Raw genomic sequence first — 18,512 nt, 5'->3', positions numbered from 1 at the left:
CTGTTGGGGCACCACACCCTGTCCCCAATGTCCACCCTCATCATTCCCTGGGGATCTTGCTGCTCCCCTCCCCTGCTGTTCCGCTGCACTCCCCCAGTGCTTTGCCTCAGTGTTGCGGTATCAGATCGGGTGAAATTCCCACACTGTGTCTCTGGTGGTGTCCCCCGCAGGGCCAGAGGTCAGTGAGGGGCATCATGTCTCATAGTGGGGCTATAGGCACAATTTACATATACAATTGAATAGTTCAATCACTCAGTCATATCAAGGGAAATTGTTCAATCACCACTACATCAATCTTAGAGCACCCCCATATAATTAAATCTCCTTTAAAATTAGTTGTGCAATCACAATCAGTTCTATTGATCCCTCTTCCCTCCCACCTTCATTGTTTACTTCCGAAATCCCCTTTCCCTCCCTTTCATCTGCCCTTCACCCCATCAGTTCACCCATCCATTCCTCCTGTGCTTCATGGTTGGGAACCCAACAGAAAACAATAAAAAACAAACTGCACTAAGGTGCTAAGGATAAAATCACAATAGTTTAAAGATAAAAATACAGATAGTTGTATGAGCCCCCAATAAAATGATTTTAAAAAAATACAAATAATGTGTGAGAGGGAAAAGACCCCCATCAACATTCAAAAAGTCGGAGAAGAAATGTCTATCATGGAACTTCTAAGTCAGCGGTTCTCCACCTGTGGGTCACAACCCCTTTGGGGGACCAACGGCCCTTTCATAGGGGTTGCCCAATTCATAACAGTAGAAAACTTGTAGTTAAGAGGTAGCATCGAAAATAATTGTATGGTTGGGGGCCACCACAACATGAGGAGCTGTATTAAAGGGTAGCAGCATTAGAAAGGTTGAGAACCACTTCATATTTGCATCCAATCTTTACCCTTGTCTTAACCAAGACTTTTCCCAGTTCATCACTTGAAGTTCTGCTTTTACTTGCTGTTTTATCATACTTGAATCCCACTTTTAACCCCTTCAAAAATTTTAATTGATACCATTCTAGAAACCTTTTGACCGTCCATCTTTCCAACTTTCTCGTTTCTGCCCCCGTCATCATCATTATTGCAAGAGAGAAATCATTACACTGTGTTAAATTGCTACAGTTAGAGTTATGATTTCTTTTTCTTTGCAAATTTTTTATTATGCTCTCGATTTCCATAGTGGTTCTGCTCTTCTTTCAGCCTTTAGCTTTGTTATCCTTATCCTGCCTTATTACCTAATACATAGTCATGTGTCATTTGTTGAATACGAGTGAAATACCTTCAGGGGCTAATGATACGGTCTTGTCGTCATCACACTCACACTCTGTGGTATATTATGGTTATAATAAATTGCATGGAAAAGATATCTCAGAACTGGAGGACAGGAAAGGATTGGAAGTAAGTGATGCTTGAACTGGGCCTTAGAAGATGAGTATGAATTACATGTGGCAGAAAAGAGGCATAAGGATGGCATTCCAGTCTCAAGGGATCACCTGTGTGAAGAACTAGAGGTGTGGATTAAATCAAACTGGAGGTAAGTTACAAAAGGAGGAAAGGACTGAAATGAATCCATTTAATTGACAGAAAAGTTTGAGTTGATCTGACACAGCTCCTTCATTGGTTTCTCTGACCACATGTAGACAAACAGCTCTGTATTTAAAACTCATCTTTACTCTTTTTCCTGTTCTAGGCCTTATCCTCTCTGCTGATAGTGGATTGAACTCTTTCTCCTTCATACGCGTTTCTGCCCTTTCCCCCCCTCAGTTTAAAGAGAACATTTATTAGGTCTTAAAAGAGACCGAGACACAGACACGTCATCCGGATGAGGGAGGCCACTAACACGAGGTTAAAATGGCATTCCCCCAGTTCTGCTCCTTTAATTCTTTGGTTCAAAACCTATCAGCAACTCCACGTTATTCAGTGCATTAGGTGTTGACTTCTCTGACATTCTCCCTGCACCCTTAGCTTTTCAACTGGACTTCCTCTGCTCCAAAGCTCCAGTGGTCATTTCTTTCCTGTCTTCCAGGCTTCTGTTCACTCTATTCCTTGTTCTGGCATTTCTCCCCTACCTCCTTTTCTTTGGGCAACCTCAGCCAATAATTGTGTTAATTGTTTAACAGTTTATTTTTCAAATAGGGGATAATCATTTTATTTTGTAGAATTATTTTGAAAGTAAATTTTTTACCATATGTATAAATTGATGACTTACATGTTGGATGGCATATGACTTATTTCCGATCTTCTATGCTATTAAAAAGAGCCTTGGTGGAAATGTTGGGCAGGCATTGGGCTATTACCCACAAGACTGGCGGTTAAACCCACAGCCACCCCACAGAACAAAGATGAGGCTGCCTGCTCCAGGAAAGATGTAGCCTCAGGAAACTTATATGTAGGATTGCTCTGAGTTGGAAATGATTTGATGGCAGTGAGTTTTTGTAATTAGTTTTATGCTCTTAAATTTTAAACAAGCTATAGCAATATAGAAACTTACATAGCTGTGCTTCTAGAAAAGTCAGCAAGATTTAATGTGTTTTTAAAGATTATTTTAATAAAATTCAATGGATTATTACTGAATTTAACAATGTAAGTTGTTACTATTTATAGTCTGCAACATTCTAACCTCTCCGTCTTAACATATTTTAAAGGAAACTTGTTGTTATTCTTTATTTTATAAGTTAAATATTAGGGAAGGCTTGCCCTTTTTACTTTAATATAGTTATTTATGTTTTCTACCCTTGCTTTAGAGGTAACTGTGATACTATGTAATATTTGGTGGAGTCTAACTTGGAACTACTTGGATAGTGAGCATTTCCAGAAGTGTTGACTTGTTTGCATTTTGTTTTGTGTTTCTTCTTTCATAGTGAAGAGGTCTGTATTTTGTCTGCATCCGGGACGGCAGCTGTGCTGAACCCTAGATTTCTACAGGATGGGACCGTGGAGGGCTGTTTGGAACAGAGGTTGTGATGACAGCCTGCTTTCTTTTCTGTAGGGGCAGAGAGGGGCGAGGCCGACTTCCTTTTCTCAGCGCCACGATAGTTCTTCTCTATGTGGGTGGGTTACAATGGTGTATTATAGTTCTTGGGATCCAACTCTTCTCTAAGTTTGCACCATGTTGTGGATGTTGTTTCAAGTACTTTAAATGACGTGCCACGTAGGCCTACCAATTGGAGAATTGAGAGTATACAGTCTATTGGTTTTGTCACTATTTAGAGATCATTTTCTCTACTTGATTTTTTTCTTTGTTTTCCATAGTTTTCTCTCCCAAATTAAAAAAGTTCATGATGCAGTTTTCAAAAAGAAATTTGCAAAAGATAGCAATACATTGTATAAATTTATATGTAATAACTTCATAGAAAGTGAAGGATAAGTTTGATATATGAGTGGAGCTTTAAAAGTTCATGGAAAAATTTGATTATCTTTTCTGTTTCTCCATGAACTTTTTTGACGCCTCCTCATATATGGAAATGAAAGTGAGTGAATGTATTAGGTAAAATGAGCCTTTTTTTGTAGTTTATTTAATTGTTAGCCCTTGTCAAAAATCCTTTCCACAAACAGACAAAACAGGTAAAATACATTAACATCAAACCAAGGAGCCCTTTTGGCATAGTGGGGTTACATGTTGGGCTGCTAACCTCAAGGTAGACAATTCGAAACTGCCAGCCCCTCCATGGGAGAAAGATGAGGCTTTCTGCTCCAGTAAAGACATACCATCTCAGAAACCCACAGATGCACTTCTGCTCTGTCAATACGAGGGTCATTATGAGTCAGAATTGACTCAGTGGGAGTGAGGTTTTTTGATGTTCAGATGATTTCACCGATGTCTACTTGGATAATATAAATCTCAATAACCCCTTGCATAATTACTCCAGAGTAAGCTTACACTACATTTTTCTTGTCTGTTTTTCTACTAATAAGAATATATTAAGGGAAAAAAGCAAAACTTAATTGATATCTTTTTAGGTAGATATTTTTATTTTTTGGAGAAGGCTTTGGAGTTAAATAGTTTAAGTCACACAACTCCAATTTAGATTTGTCCATCTTCCTGGCTACTTCTGTTTTATCAGAATATCATCTCAACAAGAAAATAATAAAATCTGTAAATAATATAATGTGATTAGAGGCTTTTTATGAGAATTCAGTCAAGTAAGCATGTAAGGAATCTACAGAAATCCTCTATTATCAAAGCTGGAGTGTGACGTTTCTTTGTCCTTTCTAAGTTTCAGCTTCTTAGATGTTGCTTTAAATTAGGGAGATTGAAACCCCACCTCTTCCCAGAACCCTTGAAGATGTGGCAGAATGAAACTCTGGGTTCTCTACCTTTATTCCTGTCCTTGCTGAAGAAAAGAAGTCTAGTTGTTGAAACTCATAGTGAATGACCCAGTAGGACAGAGTAGAAACTGCCCCTGTAAGTTTCTGAAACTGTAACCCTTTATTGGAGTAGAAAGCCTCATTGTTCTCTAGAGGAGCGGGTGGTGGGTTTGAACAGCTGACCTTTGGTTAATGGCTCAACTTCTAACTACTGCGCTACCAGAGCATCCATAGGGTTTCTAGGAGTCAGAATCGACTCAGTGGCAATCAGTGACTTTTTTTCTATGAGTTAATGAAACACCTTACTTATTCTAAAATGTATTCATAAATAGCCTATTACTATAAACCATTTATAATAAATAAAGATTTGCAGATGGTACATTTATGGTTAACGTACTATGGAATGTTTATGGAACATCGGTGTTTTGATTTTCAGAACTGTTGAAACAGTCATTGGTAATTTGAAATATTGGGCTGATTTATTTCTGAGAAGATTTTTTTTCTTTTCAGACTTTTTTTAACATCAAGTTTTCCCACAAATTGTTAATTTGTCTGGTTTTTAAACTACTTTTCATAGGTTTTGTATGTGTATGTGTGATTAAATTTCTTTCAAATTTGTCAACCAGTGGGAAATCACCATTCATGTACAACCATTTATGTGTTTCATGTACTTACCACTGTGTCTACAAAGGTTTAGTGCTTTCATGTAGAAAAAAATGTGTGGTCATAGTGGTCTTTACCTGGTTGTAAATCATCAAACCAATAAATTGGTTCAAAATGATTTTCTGCTTGTATAATCCTTTTCTCTCATAGAAAAGTTAATGGTTCTGGTTTTATGATCACTTGTAGTTTGTAATAGTGCAGGCGTATGGTGTCCGTTTTTTGAAAGAAATGCATAAACTTTTCAAGAATATTTTTTTTTTCTTTCTTAATGCATCTATAGGCTAGAAGAAAATTTGCCTGCAGGCTGTGGATTTTGCCATATCCCATATGATGAACTAAATATGCCTTTTCCAGCACATCTGACATATTGCTATAACTGCAGGAAACAAAAAGTTCCTGATGTTCTCTTTACAACTATAGATCTCCCAATGGATGCAACAGTTATTGGAAAAGGTTGTCTTATTCAAGCAAGGTAGGCTTATATCACAGAAAAAGTATGGGGTCTGGAGTCAAATTGACTTATTTTTAAGGATTTGTTTTGTTTCCAGTCTGTGTGATCCTGGCAAGTCATCCTACCTGAACCTGGCACTATATTAAATTATTTTAAATTTATCTATATAAATAATATATATGTATATGTATGTATGTATATAACTGGCAAATTTTAAAATGGGAGAAAAATACTTTTTTTATAAAACTCAAATAGTGTGTGTGCAAAAGCAGATTTTCATGTTTTAGTCCTGTTTCAATGTTAACTATTATGGGGACTAATAGCTGACTACTATTAAGGGTAAGGATGCAAATCTGTATAGTCAGCTTTAATGATATTAAATGCAAAACACTTTTAAATTGACTGCTCTTTTTCTTTTAAAGAACAGTGACAGGTATTTTCTTATAACTACTTCCTTTAGGTGTTAAGAGTTTCCTTTAAAATGTACTGGAGTAGGAAACGCTAGTATGTTCCAGGCATACAGGAAATAGTGGTAACGATGTCTAGCTTGCTAACAGCTGCCAGGCTATCCAATCCATTGGATATTTCTTCCCTCATCTTAATTTCACATGTCTGCAGTAGCCAGTATCATTGACCATTTTATTGGTTTTGAAACTATTTAACTTAACTTCCCCATGCCATATTTGCTATTGTTCTCTACTTTTCTTATACACGCTCATCCTTTTATGACCCTTCAGAACTCGGTGTCGGACCCTTCTCTAAAATATTCCCCTAGTTATACTTATCAAATCTTAATGTATAGACCATATATCTGTATGTCTACTGGTCCCAGATTTAGACCTCCAGTCTAGAACTTTCATATAAGCTGCAGACACATATGCCCTAATTGATGTGTTATGAGCATCTCATTCTGTCTGTCCACCCAAGAAAGCTCCTTAGAAGTGTGGGTGGCAAGACCACTCCCTAGGAAAGGACATCATCTTTGGTAGAGGGTCAGCAAAGAAGAGGAAGACCCTCCAGGAGATAGTTTGATATAGTGACTGCACAGGGGTCTCCAACCTAACAATAGTGTGAGTATGGTGGAGGACTGGGTAGTGTTTAATTCTGTTGAGCCTGGGTGGTTCATGAGCCGGAACCGACTTGGCAGTGCCTAACAATAACAATAGGCATGTTAAGTGTGTCCCAAAGTAAACAGATTTTCTTCACTTCCTCCCTATCAATTTGCTGTTTTAATAAATGATACTCTCTTTGTCTAGTCCCTTATGCCAAATCTGATCGTAATTTGACATTCTCTTTTTCCTTAACTTTCATATCAAATTAATTACAAAGTCTTTTTGAGGTTTATTTTGAAATATATTTCTGACGCATCAACTAAGTCTACTACATGCAAGAAGCACACCAGCCTGTGTGATCTAAAGCTGTTTGTGAGCTAAGGAGACCACATGGCTGCTAATTGAAAGGTTGGAGGTTGGGACCCCACCATTCGCCACACAAGGGAAAGATACAGCTGCCTGCTCCTGGAATGGTTATACAACCTTGGAGACCGTACATGGCAGTTCTGCTCTGTTCTATAGGGTCCCTAAGAGTCAGAGTCAGCTTGATGGCAGTGGGTTGGTTTTAAATTTTGGTTTGTTAGCTGCTCTGTTTGTCTTAGCTTTTCTTTGCTTTTATTACAAAGGGCTCAGATACGGGTTTCTTTATCCTAACTGCCAAGACAGAACTTCTTGCCTTGGTGTCAATCTTGTGATTTAGAAAATGGGTAGGTATATAGTTATGCAGAGGTATTAGCTATCTAGGTGGGCTTGTATTTTTAGAGGCACTTTAAAATACGCTTAAGCATTTTTCAGGGAAATTGATTATGTATATTTCATACTCCAAACGAACTGTATGGCAATATCCCCATGTAACTATTTCTTTGATACTTATCATTTTATCTCTTTCAACTTCACAGTCTAAAATAATATAAATCTTTGCTGGTGTACAAAATGTAAATTCATCCCCCAAACAATCGAACCCTTGATTTTCTGCCACGGTGCACACTCAACTGCGTGTCATATCCGTTTGCGTCTGTGCAAACGGCAACTGCTCTTTTGCTTTCATTTGCTTCCGCAAATCTTCTTAGCGAGGTGACATGATAAAGCCGAGTTTCTTCCAGTGATGAGACAGAATTTTCAAAGCACCTGATTTAAACTGCTCTTCTACATCTAAACAGTGTAGCATTGTAGATTATTTTAATGGTATTCTGATTGGCCATCTGTAATACTTTGTAAAAATGTAGCATTACAAGCTCGCCCTCTGGTCCCGTGTTTCTGTGTCTTGCTTCAATAGTGTTTGAACAGAACAGATCCGGGGACACCCTTCCTCCAACCTTCCACCACTCTCCAGTTTCATTTCTGGACGTAACTTCGGGACTATCTTCTTGGCCATCTCCTCTTATTGGGACCAGCTAACACTTTTACTTTGTGTGTGGTGAACTCCAAACCGACCAATCATGAGCTCTCAGATCCTTCAGAATTAGTCCGCCGAAGCTGAGGCTCATGTCAAGCGGCAGGTCAGGCTGCATCTGCGGGCCTCTTACACCTACTTCTGGGCTTCTTTTTCGACTGCTGCAGTGTGGCTGTGGGAGGCGTGGGGCACTCTTCTGTGAGCTGGCGAAGGAGATGCACGAGAGAGCCGAGGGTCTCTGGAAGCTGCAAAATCAGCATGGTAGCCACGCCCTCTCCCAGGATGGGCAGAAGCCACCCAAGATGAGTGGAGCAGAACCCTGGATGCCATGGAGGCTAGGCTGCCCTGGCCCTGGAGAAGAGAACTCAACCAGGCCCGTCCGGACCTGCATGCTGTGGGGTCTGTTCACACAGCACCCCCATCTCTGTGACTTTCTGGAGAACTACATCCTAGACGATGAGGTGAAACTCCTCAAGAAGATGGGCGGCCCCCTGACCCACATCCGCAGGCTCGCCAGCCCCCAGGCCGGGCTGGGCGAGTATCTCTTCGAGAGACTCACCCTCAAACACGACTAGGAACCTGCGGTGTCTAGCCACCTCCGAGGGGCCTTCTGCCTACCCCCTGCCGGCCGCAGCCCTTCTACCTGACCCTGCCCTGCCAGCCGCAGTGCCACCACCCAGGAGCCTGTCCCCCAAGCCGGGGACCAAATGGAAACAATAAAGCTTATTTTTGCAGTAAAAAAAGAAAAATGTAGCATTGCTTTCATGGCCTGCATGTAATATAAGTAGTTACACCATCTCATATTCACATGACTTTTCAAATTTAAATACAGATGAGCAGACAGATAAAAAATATTTTCTTTTCGACCTTAAAATGAGAAAGTTTTCGATATTGCATAGCATTACACATTTATACCTATTTTAACATTAACTTCTAGAGCCAGGGGTCAGTGAGGGTTGAGCCAGTAATGACAGGGATGGGAATAGCAAGCCTTTTAAAATTCACGGTGAGGAGGGTATAGCATTACTGATCCTGTTTGATCAAACAACATGTATCTGAATTGCTTAGAGGTGAGCAATGGGAAAACATGATGGTGCAGGGGGAAAAAAGAAGAGGAAAGAAGATGAAACATATATATGTATAAATATAGGTGTGTATATATGTAAATATATAAACATGTAAGAAAAGTATATTTGTATGTGTATATATATGTATATATACACAACAAGGAAGCAGATGGACTTTGGACCTCTACTTAAATATTACCTCAGTACAAGAACAGTTTGTGTTAATGTGGCACTGTATGATTCCCACCTTCCCTATATGATTGCTGAAGACAAAATGGGTGCATAAGTATATGTGATGAAGAAAGCTAATAGTGCCCAGGATTAAAATTTATAGCATCTGGGGTCTGAAAGGCTCAAAGTTAACAAGTGGCAATCTAGCAATGAAGCAACAAAGCCCACATGGAAGAAGCACACCAGCCTATGTGATCATGAAGTATTGAAGGGAATAGTATCAGAAGTTCAAGAACAATCAAATTCATGTGAAGGAGTGTGGACAAAGTAGAGATCCAAAACCCACCTGTAAGGTAAGTGGGACAGTCCCTCACAAGGCCCGCACAGAAGAGATGATAAATCCAGGGTTAGCAGTATAGCACTAATGAACCACATAACCATCTTCTGGTTCTTTAATATTTACTCCTTACTATTATAATACTACTTTTACCTCATTAATCTTATTAGACCTGTATATGTTCATTTGTATAATTATGATCCATTTGGTGCATGAAAACCTAGATAGATAAGTCCTTCAGAAATAGTAACAGGAGTGATGATTCCCTGAGCGTACAGGGAGAGGAAGGAATGGGGAGGGCGGAGCTGATAGCAAGGATGACTATAACCCCATTTGAGGGGAGTGGATAACATTTGTAGGTGAATTGATATAATGGATGGGGTAAGATACGGCAAAAAATAATAGTAAGGGTTCCTGGGGGTTAGATTGGGGGAGGGAGGAGATAAAGGGGAGCTAATAACAAAGAGTTCAAGAAAAATGCCTTGAAACATTGTGGTAGCACTTGTACAATTATGTTTGGTCTAATTGAATTATGGAATGTTATTACATCTGTAAGAGCTCCAAATGATTAATAAAAAAATTCATCCCCGTTATTTTAATTCTGTAGCTTTACTCTATCCTATAGCAAGTGCATGATTTATTAACTTGTTACATTAAAATTTTTTTTGATATATTCCTGGTTCTACTGTATAAATTTTACAGTTTGCTACAGTTTAATATGTAACCAGTTGCAAATAAGGAACTATGTTTAATGCCATAAGTGACAATAACAGGTTGAATGTCGACCCTCGGCGACATTAACAACTTGGAGAGAAACAAGAGTCAAACAATTAGCTATGTTACAAGAATTCTCATGGGAAATTTTCTTCAGTTATGAAACACCTATTTTGAACTTGTAAATATCTTAAGTGTTCTATGAAGGCATGTAATAAGTTATTTGAAATATGTTGGGAAAGCTGATTATAAAAAACAGAAATGACATCCATTGATTGTTCCCCCCATTTTTGGGGTGTATCCTCTATGTATGTTGCTATCTTGCATGTATTTTCGTTTTGTCTCTTTATACTGCATTTGGCTGTGTATTTAAATTGTTTTTTTACAACCTTACCACCTTCAAAGTACTCTCCATTACCCCTCATACATATGTCAAATCTGCGATTCTGTTCTTGGAAACATTTTTCAAATTCAATCTGTTTGGATGGCTAACAACACCTCTCTTGTTTTTTTCTTCACCTCTTATAAGTTGTCACATCGCTGACCTTTCATGTCCCTCTTCAGTCGCAAAAGTCGCAGGAGGCGAGGTTAGTTGAGTTAAGGTGCGTGGGACAAGAGAGGCAATGATGCCTTTTGCCAAAAACTGGCTCCCTGAGAGCACTGCGAAAGCAGGTGCATTGTTGTTGTGGCAAAACCAGTACCCCATCTGTCATAAATCAGGCCTTTTTGTCGCACACTGTTGGGCTGTCTTTTCATAATCTCTAAATAGAAAGTTTGCTTAACAGTCTGACTTGGTGGAAAGAACTCCAAATGCACTATCCCCCTCACATAAAAAATAACAAATGAGCATCATCTTGAGCTTTGATTTCACTGGAGGAGTTTTGGGGGTGGCCAGGTGATGAGGGTATCTTCCACTGGCTTGATTGATGAATGTTTTCAGGGTCAGAAGAATAGCACCATGTCTCATCAACACTACTTGGGGGAAAAGTCTGGGTCACTTTGGAGCTGTTCTTTCAAAGCACGGTATATTTCCAGTCGGCACTCTTTTTCCTGGTCAGTCAGAACCTGAGGTACAAATTTCCCAGCGACCCTTCTCATTCCCAAATCTTTTGTTAAAATTCGCTGAACCAAGCTCCGTGATAGTCCAGATAACTTCCCTATCTCTTCAGTGGTCCTTTGTTTTTCTTTGAGCACAAGTGCATGAATTTTGTTGACATTTTCATTCCTTTGAGAAGTTGATGGATGTCCAGAGCAAGGTTTGTCATCAATCAATATTTGGCCTCCTTTGAAAGAGAAAACCACCAGTACACTGGAGTTTTTCCCATAGCCCTGTCCTTGTAAGCTGTGTTCAACATCACAACAGTTTCTGCGACATTTTTCTTGAGCAGGAAACAAAATTTCACAGCCACATGCTGTTAAATCAGCCAGCACAAGAAATGTTCGAGTGAAATTGCTTTTATGAAAAAAATTCACTGTGACCAGAGGAGACCTTCCCAGGTGACGTCACTAGGTACACTACCTCAGAGTGAGTTGCTTGATGCTTGTCTTGCGGCACAAATGCATAACTGAAAGTTTTGCCTAGTGGAGCTTTTTCCATTTGGGGGGTGGCGTATCCCCTCTTCTAGTTCTTTCTGTTGTTTCTACTGTTGCAGTTACTGTTCATTATGTTTGTTTCCTTTGGTTTTTGGATATTTGACAAAATTTTAATAGGAATAGCTTGAAGCCCAGGATGACAGCATGTTCCTTAGATTTGTCTGGGTTTTTTGCCCGAGTGTTTGGGATCATCTTAAGCCACAGTCAAGATTTGAGGTTCCTTAGAACTGCTATCGATTTATACCCCAGGCAGCAGTATTTGACAGAGCTGGGGCTGTTTTAGTTCACCTTCACTTTGATGATGTAGATTTTTGGTGTCCCAGATTAATGTAAGGACTCTTGTGCCATCCTAGACCTTTATTTATTTTTCCCATGTCTTCAGAGAGCAGTGAGGCTCTCTATTCTCAGAAAGATTTGCAGTCTTGGAAACCCGCTGGGGCTATTCTACGCTGTCCTGTATGGTGGGTTTGAGTCAGAATCGACTCGGCTGTGAATCTTTAAAGGTTTTTTTTAATACTTTGAAGTTATTAAAGTAGAAGTCCAAATTTGGTAGACTTTAAAATGTACTCCAGCCAAAATGGTTTCTGTGCTTACTGAGTTTTCTCTTCAGTTCTAGCTGGTTAGTTACTCTTAGCCTAGCTTTCTGATACTGAGTTTTCAGCTTTTCAGTGCTGTATTTTGAAATAATTGTGGAGCCCTAGTGGTGTAGTGGTTATGCGTTGGGCTGCCTGGTAGGAAGTTTGAAACCACCAACAGCTCTGCGGGAGAAAGACACGGTTTCTACTCCCATAAACAGTCACAGTCTCAGAAACCCCCAGGGGTCACTGTGCATCAGGACTGACTCGACAATGAGTTTGGTTTTTTGGTTTTAGACTTACAGGTAATTGTAAGACAAGAACAGAGTCCCATGTGCACTTGACCCAACTTCCTTCAAGTGTGACATATAGTTATGGTAGAATATCATAACTAGGAAATTAGCATTGTTACAATACTGATAACTACATTTACCGACCTTATTCATTACCATGAGTTTTTATGTTAGTCTCTTTCTCCTCTCTGTCTCGCTCTGTGTCTCTTTGCGCGCGCGTGTGTGTGTGCGCGCGTGCGCGTGCTTGCATGTATTTCAGTGAAATTGTGCTCCAGGAGTTAGATTTGTGTAATTACCACTGTAGTCAAAACATAGAACTCTTTCATCATCACAAGCTTCCTCATGCTGCTGCTTTATATTTATACTCTCCCCCTCATCTCAGTCCTATCCTTCATTTAAGAATGCTTAATTCGTACCTCTTTTGGTTTTGTTTTGTTTTTTGAGTTAGGTGGGTAGTGTCTATGTGAGTGGTCCTCAGAGTGTGGTTCCTAGGTCGTTAGCATCACCATCCTTTGGGAAAATGTGAAGTTCACATTCTCAGATCCCTTCGCAGATCTACTGAATCACAAACTCCTAAAATAGAAACTGGGTCATGTTAATACTTACAACCTATCTGCGGTTGCCCATTGCTGGTCAAATCAAAGCAAACGCCTGGCTCTGACTAATAGCATGTTAATAAGATCATCCCTGCTGAACTGTGTACCCTCATCCGTACCACTCTCATCTTTGTGCTCTTCACCGTGGCTCTAACAGTCTCCTTGTTTCTTCCATTGGTCAGCTCTATCTTTTCATGCTCTTACACCGTCTCCCCCAGTACCATCATATCCGTTAAATCTCAGGTCATGAGCCCTTCTCAAATTCTGTCCACGTCACCTGGTTTGTTATATTTAGCTAACCGGTCCTTGACTCATCTGAAATGACTGTTTCTTGTTTACGTTCACTCCGGCACATTGATAGGTAACCGTGAGGGCAGGACCTGTGTTTTCTGTTCAAGATGAGTGCTGACCACCTAAACCAGTGCTTCCTGCGTAGTAATTGCTCAAGCAACTTCTGTAGACTTTAAATGAGTGCACGCACTTGTTTTTATACCCTGTTGTTTATGTGCCGCTTGAGACCCAAGATTTCAAATTGTATTGTTTGTTGATTGTAGTGAGTACTTATATATATTTCTTTTCTTGTGATTTTAAGGTTTTTCACTTTTGTTTATTAAATTGTGACTTTGTGCAAGGTTACACAATGAGATAAATGTCAGAAAAGATTATTGTTATAACTGCTGTCCATTTGAAACAAGTAAATATTTTTAAAACCACCCATATTTTTACAAAGTTTTACAAATTACACGTCTTAAGATGCTACCAAGGAAATTGTCCACTGATTAAATTATTTTTCTTAACAGATTATGTCGATTGAAAAAGAAAGCACAGGCCGAAGCAAATGCTACAGCCATCAGCAATCTGTTGCCATTCATGGAATATGAAGTACACACTCAGTTAATGAATAAACTAAAGCTCAAAGGAATGAATGCCTTGTTTGGACTGAGAATTCAGATCTCAGTGGGTGAAAATATGTTGATGGGTTTAGCTGTAAGTATACATTCTTTTGTTTTGTGCTTTCTGTGGTTGTACTAGAATCTGTGGTGTTTTGGGGTTTTTTTGGGGGTGGGGAGGGAGTTTCAAAGTTTTTTAACCAGTCTTATCTACAGAAAGTGGCATCAAAGACCCTTATGGGTTAGTGATATTTTAGGAAAGGAAAAATCTGTTGGCAAGCTATCAAAAAATTTCAGGGATTCAATTGCATTTTAAAATTTATCATGTTTAGTGGGCCATTACTGTCCTGGGCTTTATTATCATGGACTGATAAAATAAGATTTCTCCATCTCGGCAGTATTGTCATGTTGGGCCGGACAACTGTTTATTTCAAGGAGCTCTCCTGTTCATTGTATGATGTTTAGCAGCACAGGTGCCTCTACCCTCCTTACATGCTAAGTGCCAGTAAATTCCCCTAGTGGGGACAACCAAAAATGTCACAAGGCATTGCCAGTCGTCCTTAAGAAGACAAAAATCACCACTGCTTGAAAGCCACTCTGCTAATAAAGTAATTTGTAGGTTTAATGAGACAATAAGACAAAATGGGAGACACTGCTCACTTTTGGACCAAGAATTAAAGTAAATGTGTGACCAATAGATGGTACAGTAAAAGATAGGTGTTTCTCATAAGACACGAGGCAGTGAGTAGCTCTTTCTCCACGTATGTTCACTTTGCCATTAGAAAATGAGTTCTAACTGGAATGACGTCCTGGGGAAAACCAGAGCTGCCTTAGAAATAGCATTGGGCCCAGAGAACTAGGGAGGTGCCTGCCAAATATAGATGACTTTGGATCAGATGGAATCTGAACAGTTTCTTACTCAATGGTATGTATGGGAATTATTGAATATTTTAGCAGGTTTTTTGCTACCTATGATTTTTAGTTATGTCGCTGGCAGTTTTTAAATTTGAGTTTTCTGCCATCTTTGTGAGACATGCATAGAAACCTAACTTTAATAAATTTATGAAATGGGAGCTTGGATGGGTTTACAGGGAAATGGCTAAATTGGTTTCTGCTGGGTTTCTTCTTGAGAACAAATATGTAAATTTCTGTAGGGATAATTGTGTAATGACAAACTGATTAGGTATAATTTTTAGGAGAAATTTGTAATGATTAAAGAAACTAATTTGGTGTATGTGAAAATAGATGATGATTGGGTTAGGAAAAGTATTCAATTTAATTTAGTGTCTAAACACACAGCAGAATGAGCCTCAAATGGAGTTTGGGCTCAACCCAAGACTGCTGTGCTTAGGGGTACCTATGTAAACTAAGAACTTGATTCAGATTCTACAGACTCTGCAGAACATTTGTGGTTGATCTGTGAAAACAAAATACAGCCTTTCTTGGTCTTCCGAGGATTCTCCTTTTAGTCACTTGTGGTACCGAGTGCAACTGTTTGGCTTTTGGATTTGGGTGCTGTTGTTTAACCTGTGCACGTAAACATCACTAGCTACTCTGAAGAGCGCTCACCAGCTGTGGTACTGCGCGGCTCCTGAAGGAATGCAATATTATTCATTTTTTAAGAGGAACAAACATGTTCTGATGTGTTGACATTTGCTCAAGGTGATAATGATTATATATGCTGGCACTGGATTTCAAACTTAGGTCTGTGTTTTAAACTTTCAAGGCTGATGCCTTGCTCATGACTGCAGCTAGAACGTGCCCCAGATGGTGTGTTTGAGCTTCGTATGTCGCAGAGGAGGTTCTGCAGTTGATTGTCAGAGGCAGGGTTGGGGTGTAGTAATGGAGACCAAGGAACAACCAGAGAGAGACAGCTCCTGAGCTTCAATGTCATGGGTTCATAAGAGTTTTTAGGATGGACTTTAACAAAATTGGCAATTTGTTTGCTTTAAGAAAAATTAATAATATATAACTCCTATATATAATTCAAAATATTATCTCAAGTTAAAAGAACCATCTTCTCTGTTTTCCATCCCACCCCTTTAATACTGAGAATTTGAGGTCCATGCATCCTTTTTTAACTTTGTATAGCGGGACATATTTTAACATAAATATACATGTGTATGTATCAATTCTATCCTGTTATGTTTTCCAGGATTAATGATATGTAGTACTATTTGAGTCAAATATTAGTAGGCATTTAATTCAATATTTAAAATAAATCAGTATCAAGTACCCTTGGAAATACGGAGATTAACTGCTTGGCTTTTAGAGTGAGAACCATATTTATCAACAATTGTGATCTGGAGAATTTATCCTTTTGTGAGCGTCAATTTCTTCATTTTGTTTTGCCAGTGTCCCATGCTTTGCAAGTGTTTCCTTTTTATTTTTGCCCGTATTACAGGTAGGTTATCCCATTTATGAAAAATTTATTTTTAAATAATATCTTTGTTTTTTTGTTAAACTATTTTCAAATGTAACTTACATTTCACCTTTGTAAGGTAAACCTGTAAAAGCTATAATTGGGTATGTTCTAAAAGTAAATCCTCCCTCTAACTCCCTTTTTCACTCACCCATGTTCTTCCCCAGAGGAGCCTTGGTGGCATCTTGGTTCCATGTTAGGCTGGTCACTGCATGGTCAGCAGTTAAAATCACCAGTATGCTCCTCAGGAGGAAAATGGAGCTTTTTACTCCTGTAAAGAGTGACAAGCATGGAAACTCACAGAGGGTAGTTCTACTCTGTCTTCTAGAGTCGCCACCAACTCGATGGCAGTGAGTTTTTGTTTTGGTTTATCATCTTTCCCAGAAGCAACCATCTGCTGCTACCCATTATTTCTCTGTGTGCACTTTCAGAGGTGCCTTATGTATATACTAATGCTTTATCTTCTTCCTACAGAACTAAGATTGCATTCCTAAATTTAAGGATTTAAGAACCATTCTTCTTCCTTTACTCTGATCATTCCTTTTTTTTTACAAGTCTGCCACAGGTGTGTATTTAGCAGCTTTACCAACACCTGGTGGTATTCAGATTGCGGGGAAGACCCCTAATGATGGCTCCTATGAACAGCATATCTCTCATATGCAAAAGAAAATAAATGACACAATTGCTAAGAACAAGGAGTTATATGAAATCAATCCTCCAGTAAGTAAAATAAACCTGTAATGAGAACACACCATTTATTGCTTAGGCATTACTACAATTTTAGGGGAATCTTATTTTAGATATAAGAAATGCATTTCCATGCTTGAGATGATGTTACTGATTGCTTTCATCTTGAGATAATGTCGATTGTCTCTTTGTAAGGAGGCCTGCTCGGACTCTGTGGAACTGAACTGTACACATACTGACTCCCAGAAAGATTGCTATTGAGTCTTTGGGGGTGGTGCAAGTGGTTAATGCCCTCACCTGCTGACAGAAAGGTTACTCAGAGGGGCCTCAGCAAAAAGGCCCAGTGATCGACTTCTGAAAAGTCAGCCATTGAACACCGGGTGGAGCACAAAGGTGCTCTGACACGTGGGGCACCGTGCGTGGAAATTAACCCCGTGACAACTGGTCAGCGTTTAAACTTTATTTTGCTTAATAAATCACATAAGAAAAATATGCATACTTTTGTGTATGCATAGCACATTTATACATACATAAGAGGGAACTTCAGAAAGTGTGTGGGGAAATGAATTTAAAAGATAACGGAATTTTTCCCACAAACTTTCTGAAGCACTCTTGTATGTATATAATATAATGCATTAAAAGAAATAATTTTATCGGGGGCTCTTACAGTTCTTAAAATATTTCATACATCAACTGTATCAAGCATATTTGTACATATATTGCCATCACCATTTCCAAAACATTTTCTCATATACTACATTTAACTTTGTAGAGCTTGAAAAAAAGTTATCAATCAGTAAAAAAAGCCATAAAGGTCAGCATCCTGTTTGGGTTATAAATCTTTAAGCCTTTTGGCCTATGAAGACCTTTATGTGTCTTATCACCTAGTGTGGTGTTTGTGACCTGCATTACCACTTCCTTACTCATTGTAGTGTCCTATGTGTCCACTAGATGTCAGTATTACCCTCCGATCTGTGACACATTTATAAAGTTTAGGATTCGTGTTTCAGTCAATGAGGCTCCTGCCACAGATAAAGGAAAGAGCCTTCATGAATGCTTGTAGTCAGAGGTCATAAGAATACATTTTGCAGACAGCCTTTCATCCTTCTCCCCTCCCCACCACCCAACAAAGAGAGGTAATTGTCCTATTTTCCCCCCCAAAATTGTCTAATTAAAGTATTAAAAGCCAAGCTGGAAAAAAAAAAACCAATCTTTTATGAAGGATTTTTTTTTTTAAGGAAATATCTGAAGAGCTTATAGGATCTCCCATTCCAGAACCTAGGCAACGTTCAAGACTTTTAAGATCTC

The 18,512-nt window shown here is 39.1% G+C and overlaps 1 protein-coding gene across 7 annotated transcripts in view; it reads left to right on the top strand.

Moving 5' to 3' along the window:
* C2CD5 (C2 calcium dependent domain containing 5) overlaps nt 1–18,512 on the top strand; it is a 102,512-nt gene that overhangs the window by 54,332 nt on the left and 29,668 nt on the right. For all 7 annotated transcript variants that reach the window (XM_045288415.1, XM_045288410.1, XM_045288417.1 and 4 more), the window contains 4 exons: nt 2,854–2,949; nt 5,244–5,435; nt 14,006–14,192; nt 17,073–17,237. In XM_045288415.1, the coding sequence (XP_045144350.1) occupies nt 2,854–2,949; nt 5,244–5,435; nt 14,006–14,192; nt 17,073–17,237 (640 nt within the window). The remainder of the gene's footprint in view (nt 1–2,853; nt 2,950–5,243; nt 5,436–14,005; nt 14,193–17,072; nt 17,238–18,512) is intronic.

Source organism: Echinops telfairi, unplaced genomic scaffold, assembly GCF_000313985.2.
Source record: "Echinops telfairi isolate 266 unplaced genomic scaffold, ASM31398v2 ScPeMD7_21;HRSCAF=78, whole genome shotgun sequence".
NCBI lineage: Eukaryota > Metazoa > Chordata > Mammalia > Afrosoricida > Tenrecidae > Echinops > Echinops telfairi.
This window is presented reverse-complemented; position numbering and strand designations above follow the sequence as displayed.